The following is an 11914-nucleotide window of genomic DNA, read 5'->3' on the forward strand; positions in this document are numbered from 1 at the left end:
CTCACATTCCATGTGCCGATGGTAATCCTCCTGGCTGCAAGAAGGGTGATCGGCTTAGTGGCTTCCTCGCGGCTTTCACCACCCAGCGTCATGCATCTTTGAGTTGAAGACCCTTCTTTTTCCAGGCTAAAAGTCTCTGTTAACTCTATTGTTGGTGTTTCTGTAGCAAGCTGATTTTTACAGGGTGGAGTTGCTAGCCCCACGCCCAACCCTCCTCCTTTACCCTGACTTGGGACAGGCAGATGGCCCCAAAGGACCTCTCTGGTGGAGTTACACTCATAAGCATATTTCCAAAAAAACATATGGAGTGCAACATCACACCATGAATTTTCGCTTATCATCTAGCCCTTTAATGATTCCCAACATTCTGGGTCTGGGAATATAGGGTTGTCAATAGTCCCTTATTATTAGAAATGTCCCTTATTTTTTTTTCTCTGTACAACAAAATCAAGAGTTGCTAAGTGGTGCAAAAAGCAGCAAGAAATGCCCCAATGAATGTAGGTGACTAATACTAATAAATGAGAGGAGGGATGGGGCAGAGGTGCTAAGAAAACAGTCCCTTATTTTTTAAATACAATGTTGGCAACCATAGTTAGCTCTCACCTGGTCTGGTGCCACTCTTCCATCTTTTCCACTCCCAGATTCTGATTGTCAAAGGTTAGGGTCATCCTAAGCATAGGGTCATATCTTTGACCACCTTGGCTAATAGCCATTGATGGACCTATGCTTCATGAATTTATGCAGTTCTTTTTTGAACCCAGTTACACTTTTGGCCAGCACAACATCCCTTGGCAATGAGTTCCACAGGTTAGTTGGATGTTGTGTGTAAAAGTACTTCCTCTTGTTTGTATTATACCTGCTTCCTATTAATTTTATCCAGTAACCTCTCATTTTTTTATTGTGTGAAAGGGTAAATAACACTGCATTTTTCCACACCATTCATATTATAGAGCTCTATAAATATTTTATAAACCTCTGTCATATCCCCCCACAACTAAATAAAAGAGACTAACATCTTTTTTCTAAGATGAACAGCCCTACTCTTTTTAGCTTCTACTCATATGGAAGCTGTTCCATACCCTTGATCATCTTCGTTACCCTTCTCTAAACCTTTTCCAGTTCCACTATATCTTTTTTGAGATGGAGGGATCAGAACTGGACACTATGTTCAAGATGTGGGTGATCATGGATTTGTATAGTGGCATTATGATATTTTGTCTTATTTTTATCCCTTTCATAATAGTTCCTAAGATACTGTTAGCCTTTTTGACCACTGCTGGACATTGAGCAGAAGTTTTAAGGGAAATATCCAGAGTGACTCCAAGATCTCTTTCTTGAGTGGTAACAACTAATTTAGAGCCCATCGTTGTATATGTACAGTTGGGATTCCTTTTTCCTATGTGCATTACTTTGCACTTTTCAATGTTCAATTTCATCTGCCATTTTGTTGCCCAGTCAAGTTTTGTAACTTTTCACAGTCTGCTTTGGACATATCTATCTTGAATGATTTTGTATTGTCTGAGAACTTTGCCAATTCACTATTAACCCCCTTTTCCAGATCATTAATGAATCTGTGAAACAGTACAGGTCCAGGACAGCATCTTGGGAGACCCACTCATCTATCTCACCTTGCCCTGGGTGTAGCCATTCCGGGTGGACTTTCTCTCTAGGCTTGCAACTTTCCTGGGACTAGCTTTGCAACTGGCTTCTGCTCCCTGCAATGTTCCTGGCCAGTTCCCTGACAGGTGCACCTTTGTACCCACCATATATAGTGGTGAGAGGACTCCTCACAGATAAAGCATGGCTCTATCTATGTGCCCTGTCAATGGGCATTTCCACAGCAGGAGGATCTGGAGCCTGAGCTTTCACTGATGTATCTTCCTTTTCCCCACCCCTCACACACCCAGGGTTTCCCCTGTTGACTCATTATTTCCCAGATTTCTGTCTGAATTTCTCTCCCCTCCCCCTAGTCCCAGCCTTCCCTTCCCCCCCACCATTGCTCACTCAGCTCTCTCCCCCTCCTGCTCCCCCCAACTGTCACCCCCAGAATTCCATTGCCAGATGCTCCCAGAGCTGGGGAGCTCCATCAGTTGGAGGTGCCAGCAGAGTGGTGAGAGGAGAGGCCCTGGGCACAGGATGGGGTATGGGGAAGCAGCCTGCCCTGGCCCCAAGCCCCTGGCTCCCCTATCTAGGGGGCTGGTGTTTAACTACATGGAGCTTCCTGGCTGCAAGGGCTGACCTCGGCCCCATAGTCCGTTGCATGGAAGCAGGGCGAGTAGGCCAAGTGAGGGGTCTCCCCTCCATGGAAGCAGCACCCCCCACTCTGGATCTCAGCAGCCTCCATGGTGAAGCCCCCAGTCAATCAGTGTGAGGCCCTGCTCTCAGCGTTGCCCCCTGGCTGTGCTGAGGTGATCAGGGCTGGGCACGACACAGCCTCACTGAGCCAACAGGGCAGCACCCTTCACTTTCTAGGTGTATTCTGAAGTGGGGGAGACGCACACAGACGATATTGCCACATTCCTAAGCACAAGGGCCTAAATCTCCTCTCATTGACTCAGGCGTCACACCAGTGTCATCCAGTAACCTTACTTTCATGGATGCACTCCTGACTCTCATTAGAGGTGAATAAGCGGAGACTGAGCCCTACAGTCCCAGTGTCAGTGGGCTTTTCCCCATGGCTTTCGATGGGGCCAGGAGTTGACTGTAAATGATGCTGGTTTGAAAGGCCTGATCCGTGGTTTTGTAGGTCCCTGAAGCTACGGAACACAAACTAAACACATTTTCTTTTTGAAAGGGAGGTTTAATGCGGTTTCCCTGGTAACTCTGGTTTCCTTGGTAACCTTGTTACTGTTCACATTAAGATGGACACACACAGTCGTGAATTGGTTTGGGGTCCTGACTGCAGCTGTGCTGTTGAGGCCCCTGCTGGGAATCTCAGCTTCCCCCACCTTCCAAATAAGCTCACTAGTTGTCTCACTTTTGTTTTGCAGTTCCCTTTCGGTTGCACCCGCCGCCTCTTTATTCAGGAGAAACAGGATTCCAGCACTGAGGTACCTGGCGTGCATATATCCTAAAATGACACCACAGGCAAAGCCTACTCTCTCCTCTGCACCTGCAGAGAGCCCTGCTGCTGGCCTGCCCTACATGGGCTCCCCCTGCACAGCAGGGACTGGCAGTGGGCCAGAGGCGAGGCCTGTTATCCATCAGACGTTGCTCCGCCCCACCCCCCGGAGAAGGGCCACACAAGGACTATTGCAATCACAGGGCCTACAGCTGCCACCATGGAGCAGCTTTGCTGTCAGTGCAGCCGGGAGGGGAGGATTCCTTCTCCTCTGCCACTCCAGTGCCAAGCCCAGCTACTCAGGCTTGGGTGGGAGATGTGTGAAGAAGGACAGGGAGTGTGGCCCGAAATGAGGATTTGAGGGTCACAGAGCTCAGTTCATGCACAGACACCATCTGTTTTATTGCTGCCTGTACCTGAAGCAGTGGGAAAGAACACAGTAGAACCATGACTTTCTTGATAGAGTTCCCTGATCCTAGGACCACAGAGAGATAAACATTAGTGCCATTAAATAGTCCAAGGCCAAGGGGAATAATCCAACATACAGTTTGCCTGGGACATCTCAGCAAAGCAAATTACAGAGGCAGGGCTGAGATTAACTCTAATTCGCTGATGGACGGTGATCGGTGAACCTAAAAGAATCAGATTCCAGGTCTGGTTCTGTATAAAAAATATCTGAATCCAGCTTTTGGAGGCCCTGCTCTCTTAACTGTGTTATCAGTCTTCCACTCCCAGCAGGCCTTGCCTCTCCTCTACATTGTTATACATCTTCTTGGAGGTGAGTCTCAGCAGCCTACTAATCCTTCCAATGCTGGAACTCATCTCCAAGGCACAACTGGGCAGCTACAATTTGTATGGGATTTTGGAGCTCAGCTGCTAGATCTCCTCTACCCTTCTATCTCTAGGAAAATGATCTTCTGGGGAGCAGACAGCTTCCCTTCCACCCCATTCTGAAGCAGCAGGGCCTGGAAATGTTCCCCCAAGTACTGCTGCTTCCTCCTACATTTTGGCCGATACCCCAGAGTGCAGTGGGGGTTTAAGATAGGCCTGATGTCTCAGGGTCACAATGTTTTAAAGAGCAGTGCACAGTCAGGAGCAGCACGACCTGGGGGAGTGCTTCCCAGTCCCACCTCAGAAAACCATGGCGATGGTGTGAATTGGAGATAGGCAGTGGGCCTGCCAACTGGCTTCTGAAACTTTGAAAGAGGATGCTCACCACTTGGACTCTTCAAGTGATCTACAGCACTGAGCTTCACCCAGCCTCCACCATCTAAAAAGTGGGACGGAGTGTAAAGAGGCCATTTTTTGGATGGATCCCTCGGAAAGGACTATGGGGTATCCTGAGTCCATTTATTCAAATATTTAGAATGTCAAAAAACACAGATGTTTGATAGGTTCTTACTGTATGCAGTCCCCTTTGCTGTCCCCAGCAGGAGACAGCAGTTTTTGCCCTTTGTCACTACTGGTGCTTGGTTGTGCATCCCCACTAGGAGACAGGAGGTTTTCTTGTTAACATTGGCCTAATGGTGTGGAAGCCTAGTGTAAATAAGAACACTTATACCATGCGTTCCACTGCCCCAGAATGTTCTCTTCCCATGAAGAGTGAGCTTATTCTGTTGAAACTTCATCCAAAATGTGCAGATATTTTCTACTAGAGATGGCCCCAGGCTGCAAAGATCAGATTTCACTCCTTTCCCCAAAGTTCAAAGTTGATCAAAGTTCTGACTGGAAAACATCCCTTTTACACTGTGCTGGAATGACTCATTTGGCTTTTCTTATATTCTCCCTTTTGGTCCTGTCTGCACGTTCTGTTTGGAAGTGAACCCCACATATCTCTCTGTCTCTCTGAAGTACAGAATGAAAGTAATCCCTGTGTCACAGACAGAAGGACACCTCCTGTCGAAGGAGTGGTTTCATATGGAACATTTATGTCTGTTCCATTTATGTCTGAACTCATCTAGAATGTTTGGCTTCCTCCAAAAGCAGGGGCTGCAAATCGTCTGCTATCTTGTCATTTCACCAGGGAGCATCCTCTGGGCATCATGGCTTTGTTAACTCATGCTGATAAGAAGAATATCCAACACATCTGGGCAAAGTTGTTTGAGAATCCAGAAGAGAATGGCAAAACAGTTGTGATCAAGTAAGTCATGACATTCAAGGGCTTCCTGCTTATCTGGGTTTAGTTCCTGCTTTCATTTTAATTCACACTGTAGTGTAAAATATGCTACAAAATGTAGCTTTCTTCTGTGCTTGTTTGTGACATCTGATATCATCACTGTTGTTCCTTCTGTCTCTACTAAACAGAGCTGTTGTGAGATATCTTTTATTGGACCAATTTCTGTAGGTGAGAGAAACAAGGTTTTGAGCTACACAGCGCTCTTCTTTAGGGCTGGAAAAGGTACTCAAGAGTGTGCCAGTTTAATACAAAGTGGAACAGATAGTTTAGCATAAATAGAATATATGCGAAGAGACCATTCAAGGTGAAGTGGCCTGGTAATACCCCTGCAGTCATAGGACTAAAAGGAGAGTTAATGGGATACAGATTGTTGTAATAAGCCATAAATCCAGTGACTTTATTAAGATCCTGATTGTTAGTGTCTAGCAGCAGAGTTATGAATTTAAGCTCCCAGGCTCATCTTTTGAAAATTTTGTGTATGTTTCCTTTGAGGATGAGGACTCATAGGTCAGATACAGAGTGACTGCTTTGTGAAAAGTGTTCTTCCCACAGGTAATGTGGTGTTTTTGTCTTTTATCATTGTCTCCCTAATATTGTGAGATCGACATGGCTACAACAACACTGCATATACCTGCTGTGAGTGTATTTATATAGGGACTGTGATTGCCCACGAGACAGACTTGCAAATAAAGGTCATATTAGAGCACTACACATTTGGTTTTGCTTCACTGGAAACTTTCCCCCCCCTTCTCCTTCCCCATGAAACATCCCTCTCTGTCTCTGTGCTGCTTGAGAGTGAAGACTTAGGGCATTACACTGTGACGGGATGAGCAGGTTTGCTCTGCTCTCTGAGCTCCTCTCATCTTCAGTGTGTGGTTTTGTTTCATTTGATAAATTAACTCCAGGTTCAGTTCAAATTCTAAATCCATAGATTCTGAAGCTTGGCCTTTGGACTAAGGGGACAGAGCTGCCTGGTGGACAGTGACAACATGCATCTTTCTTGTCTGTTTGGCATGAGGTTCAAGAGGACACATGCTCCCTCATTCTGCCTCTCCCCTTCGCTGTCTGGTCTCTGAGCTGCAGAGGGTTATTCAAACTGGAAATGTGCTTAGAAATAATATTCATTACAAATATAACTGCTCCTTTCATTCTGCCCTTTATTATGCTGCTCACTGTGCAGGAGTCCTTTCCCCTCCTACTACATTCACTGGGGACACACTGTTATTCCCTTTAATAGTTGCTGGCCAGATGTGTTCCAGGATAATCTGTTCTTCTAAGAGGTTTTGTTAATGAGTGTGCATCAGGTGATCTACCAAAGGGACTGAACAGTTTTGGGAGTGAATTAGCCAGTTTCTATCCTCTGTCACTGAGGGGTGATATTGCTGCACATTTAAAAATGCTGGTCCAAGCTACTGAGCATTACTGTTTTGTAAATTCCTTGAAGCCCATCTGTTCACACTTGGACTTTTGTAATGTTCCAGCTGTCACTCTCAAGCACCCTTGGGAATTTGGCTAGCTAAAATAGCAGCTATTACAAATACAGGACAAGAGCCACACTATGAGAGGGGGCTAGTTCACTCTGAGAGGGAATGATCTGGATTAAGGGGGTCCTCTTCCTTCAAATATCCTTTGTTTTTTGCCACCTGGACCTACCCCATGTTTGTCCTTTTGGACACCCCAGTAAACAGTTAAGCAGCTGTCACAATTAAGAGAAGAGGCCATTAAATATATCAGTCTGAAAAAACATAATGAAATAAAATGACTTTCTGAACCAAAATACAGGGGTTCTTTTAATGTGTATTTGACAAACTCTGTAATAAGAAGCCTCAATTTAATGTTTCACCCTGGCTAGACACCATGCAACTGAACTTACTGGAGGAGTAACTAGACTAAATTCTGTGGCCTGTTTTATGCAAAGAGGTCAGATTAAATGATCTAATAGTGCCTCTGGCCTTAAAAATCTACGAAGCCTCAGTACTGGCCAAATACGTCCCCATTAACCAGAATTGCTACTGTTACTGTCCCAACTAAGAAAAGTCATCACCATTCACTGAGATTAGTACCTGGGGAGAGGGTCCAATGACCTCTTTGACCTGGTAACATAGAGCATAATGTCTCAGGGCAACAATAATTAGCACCAACCGGAGGGGATTAAGAAGTCATGACGGGAACTTTTTCTGAACTTTGATGTGGAACTCTCAGGAACCGGCCTTGTTGCCAGATTTCCAGTGTTTATGGTCTCAGACCTACTGATGCACCCTGGCGGTCCACATGGGGCCTGAAAGTGGGAGCACCTTTGTTTTGGTAAGCGGTCGTACTGTAACTGGGGACCAAGCCCCAAGACTCTGGCTCAAAGACAACCAGTACCTGCTGATAGCAGGAGGGCACAGTGTCAAGGTTCAGCAGCCCCCAGAACAGCTTGAGCCCCACCCCCTTACCCTCAGCCTGCCCTCCCAGAAAGCAGAGGCTCCTCCCTGCAGCTTCCAGCTGTTGCTCCTGCCTCTCCCGGTCGCAGCTCATGGGCTCTGGAAGTTACTGTGCAGGGAGGGGGGCCCAGCCACACCATGTGTCCAAGTGGGACTGGCAAACCCTGGCAGAAATCAGGGAGGGGGAAGGCACATGATCTGTGGGTCCCCCACACATGTCACCTTTGAATGGGAGGGAACATATTGTTAAACAGTCACATAGCAAGAAAGGTTTTTCTTGGCATGTATTTCACTGGCTGCTTTTTCCAGATTTAGATCTGGCTCTTCTAACAGTCTTTTTCTTACACTAATATCTTGTATACCCATTGCTATTTGATCTCTTACCATTATCTCATATTGATTCTGGAAATTACGTGTCTGACTTCTTATATTTAGATCTGTTAAAATTATTCAAAAATCTCTTCCTCCATTTGACTTCTTGAGTGAAACTGAAATATTTCAAAAATGTTTCATTTCTTGTTTGTAAACAGTATGCCTCAATTTTTTCTAAGACAAACTCATAGTCAATTTGTTCTCTAACATTAAGCTCAAATGAATTATATAACGAAATTGCTTCAGTGCCTACGATATTTGAAAAGATGACAATCTTTTTCTGTCTTATAAGTAGATCTCTATGCTCTCAAAAATAAATCAAATATTTGTTTAAACCTTTTCAGCATTTTGCAACATTTTTAGAATGTAGGAACTTTTAATTGATCCATATTATTTAATTCAAACTTGTTTTTCACTGCTGAGTAACTATTACCTTAGGGTTTGTTTGTTTTTAAACTTCTTCCAGTTCTTTTTATCACTTGCTTCCCTCCTGGTCCCATGTGTTGTTTTATATTCAAGTAATCCACTAAGCTTAATAATAATTCATTGCTAGTAATTTAACAATGGTCTTTATTAGATACATAGTTAACATATAGACAGAGCATCTTAACTCCGGTCAATCTATCAGTCTAACCTAAAACCAACAGCCTCCTCCCACAGTCATCTCCCATCCTGGAGATTCTCTTAAAGCCACAGCCACAGCGGGCTTGCTTTGCTAATTTGTGATTTTCAGTCACTATTGTTTCATCCCAATACAGACTCTTCAAAGATTATCCTGAGACAAAAGCATACTTCAAGACAATCCCGACTGAAGGCAACCTGCAGGAGGATCCGCTGGTGCGTTTCCATGGCCGGAGAGTCATGGTTGCCCTCAACCAAGTGGTTGAAAACCTGGACAATTGGAAGCAGGCCTGCAGGATTCTGGACCGTCTAGCAGACAAGCACAAGAATGTGCACCAAGTGCCAGCAATGCATTTTCAGGTACCGATGCACGCAGACATCAAGGGAACACGTTTGTTTAGAGATTACAGCTATTTGTTCTGGCACAGGGGACAGATCAGTATCCCAGAGGCATAATTATGTATGTTCACACATTCTGACATGGTTGTTAAAAAGCAGGTTAGCATAGGCAGGTGCAATAAGCATTAGAGTTAATAAAGCACCCATGCCACGCAAGTTCAATTGTTTGTGCGATCAAATGGAAAATGAGATCACAGACGTTTATTACAATAATCCCCAGAGGCCTCAACCAAGATCAGGGCCTTGTTGATCTGGACTATGTACACAAATACAGTAATAAACAGTCTTCGCCCCAGAAAGCTTACAGCCCCCCAACACAAGATAAACAAAGAAGGGATAGCCCCTATGTTACAGAGAGGTAACTTGGATGATAAGTGACTTTCCCCAAATCACATCAGGAGTCTGTGGCAAAGTTAGGAACTGACTCAGATCTCTGGACCCACAGCCAGATCCACACCCACATCATCCTTCTTCTCATCACAAAATCTTTACAAAGTAATTTAGCTTCTAATGAAAAAATACCAGAAAAATGCACTTAAACGGGCTTAGATGCAAACACTGACACTTGGTTTGAACCCTGGTTCCAGAAGCCTCAACTAAAGAGAATAACATTGGGAAGGTGCAGATTTGGGGGAGGCATCTAATGAGTCCTGCAGAGATCAGTGTTAGGTCCATCCCCCACGATGCTGAAGTTGGAGCAAACAGCCCATAAGTACAGTTACTGGTTGTAGGTGCAGAAATATGGGCAAGACATAATAAAATGAGGTTCAGCCTCCACTCGTAGTTTTTCAAATGTTTTCATAGAATAGTCCATGTCTCAGTAAAGAGAGCATCCAATGGATGCCTCCACTCCTGTTCTTGGCTGCGCCCCACCTCCCCTCCCCTATGTAATTGTTTGACACCCCGTAACGCCCACAGCAGTAACTTACATGGAGAAAGTCAGGAGCTGTAGAGGGCTAGTAAGGTGACAGGGAGTGCAATGTCTCCAGGTATAGAAACCCTACCACTAGCTCCAAGCACCCTACCCATAGGAAACCTAATCCTAGGGTTGGGAGCTGTACCCATAGGAACCCTAACCTTAGCTCCTAATACCCTATGCATAGGAACCCTAACCCTAGCTCCAAGAACCCTACCCATAGGAACCCTAACCCTATGGCGGGGATCCCTATCCATAAGAACAGTAAACCTAGCTCCAAGTAACCTATCCATAGGAATGCTATCCCTAGCTCCAAGTCCCCTACCCATAGCAATCCTAACCATAGGGCCGGGAGCCCTACCCATAGGAACACTAACCTGATCTCCAAATACCCTACCCATAGGAACCGTAACTCTAGGGTGAGGTTCCTTACTCTATGAACCTTAACCCTAGCTCTAAGTACCCTTCCCATAGGAACCCTAATCCTGGAGTGGGGAGCCCTACCCATAGGAATCCTAACCCTAATTTCTAGTACCCTACCTATAGGAACCCTAACCCTAGGGCGGGGAGCCCTGGATGACCCTCAGCTCCGTGGCTCCCTCACATCTGAGCCAATGTCTGCACACAAGATCTGCTGCTCTACAAAAGCCGCAAGAATTTAACTTTGAGACACAAACAGAGAGGTGAGAGTAGGCAGCCCTAGAGGTGAGGGGAACTGGGGCAGTCAGTTTGGGCTCCTGCTCCCAAGGGATGTAGGAGGATTGACAACTGGCAGGCAGTTCTGCCTGTCACTCCAGGGTTACCGCACCGCACTGCTTGTTCAGAATTGGTTCTTTTCAAGCTGAAGAAGTTACCAACCTTAATGCAATTCTGTGTTTGTGTCTCACTCGCTCTGTGTTCCTTTGACAGAGCATGTTTCAGGTGATCCTAAGTGTCTGCAAAGACCTCCTAGGAAATGAATTCAGCACCGACGTGTCCCTCTCCTGGGAGAAGCTCTTTGGTCTGCTCTCTGAACAAATAAATGCATCTTACGTAAGCACTTCCAAGTCCTGAAGTGGCCACAGTCACTCTATAGCTATGGAAGAGAGGAGACTAGTCTCTTTGTACTGTTCATGTTGTTATAATATATATATATGGAAATAGTTCTAGATGTGATGGAATAAAGGGAAGCTCAGCAACATTTTTCTTGATCAGTGTTTGATTTCAGAACATAGGAATTGCTAGACTGCAGCAGACCCAGATTCATCGAGTCAGGGTCATGTCAGACAGAGGAAGAAAGGGTGGAAGAGCCGCCCTACAGTAGGCAGATGTGGGATAATCTGCCGTCCATGTTCACAGATTCCAAGGCCAGAAGCAATCCTAGGGCAGATCCTTTAGAAAAACATCCAGAGATTTAAAAATTGTCAGATGGAGAATCCCTCACGACCCAATGGTTAATTACTCTCACTATTAAAAATTTACACCTTATTTCCAGTCTGAATTTGTCAGTGGTCACGTGTCCATAGTGTGATTGTGTGGTCTGTAGCGCACACTAACACCCCATCTTGTGCTTTACCTGCTTCCCACAGCGATTCTCAAACTGTGCATCAGGACTCCAAAGTGGGTCACAACCCCATTTTAATGTGGTCATTAGGGCTGGTGTGACTTGCTGGGACCCAAGCCCAAGCTGCACTGCCCAGGGCCCAAGCCCGAGCCCCACCGCCAGGGGCCCAAGCCCAAGCCTGAGGCCCACCGCCCAGGGCCAAGCCCAAGCCTGAGGCCCACCACCCAGGGTGACAGGGCTCAGGCTTCAGCTCTAGCCTTGTGTGGCATGGCTCAGGTTATGGGCTGAAGCCTTTGGCTTTGGCTCCTCTGCCTGCGGTCATGGGGCTCAGGCTTTGGTCCCCCTCCTGTGGTCGTGTAGTAATTTTTGTTGTCAGAAGGGGGTTGCCGTGCAACAAAGT

At 45.8% G+C, this 11914-nt stretch overlaps 1 protein-coding gene across 4 annotated transcripts; it reads left to right on the forward strand.

The window, feature by feature from the left end:
• Window positions 1-2025: 2025 nt before the first annotated feature.
• LOC120373724 (cytoglobin-1-like) lies at window positions 2026-11151 on the forward strand. 4 transcript variants are annotated; one of them, XM_039492526.1, is made up of 5 exons: window positions 2026-2110; window positions 2991-3050; window positions 5085-5201; window positions 8794-9016; window positions 10881-11151. In XM_039492526.1, exons 3-5 carry the CDS (start codon window positions 5104-5106, stop codon window positions 11022-11024), a joined length of 465 nt encoding a protein of 154 aa, XP_039348460.1. In that variant the 5' UTR covers window positions 2026-2110; window positions 2991-3050; window positions 5085-5103; the 3' UTR covers window positions 11025-11151. The 4 variants fall into 4 exon arrangements, with proteins under 4 accessions (XP_039348460.1, XP_039348458.1, XP_039348459.1 ...); XM_039492524.1 differs by having other exon boundaries at window positions 2064-2110; window positions 5048-5201; XM_039492525.1 differs by having other exon boundaries at window positions 2081-2110; window positions 5045-5201.
• Window positions 11152-11914: the final 763 nt, after the last annotated feature.

Source organism: Mauremys reevesii, linkage group 10 (assembly GCF_016161935.1).
Source record: "Mauremys reevesii isolate NIE-2019 linkage group 10, ASM1616193v1, whole genome shotgun sequence".
NCBI lineage: Eukaryota > Metazoa > Chordata > Testudines > Geoemydidae > Mauremys > Mauremys reevesii.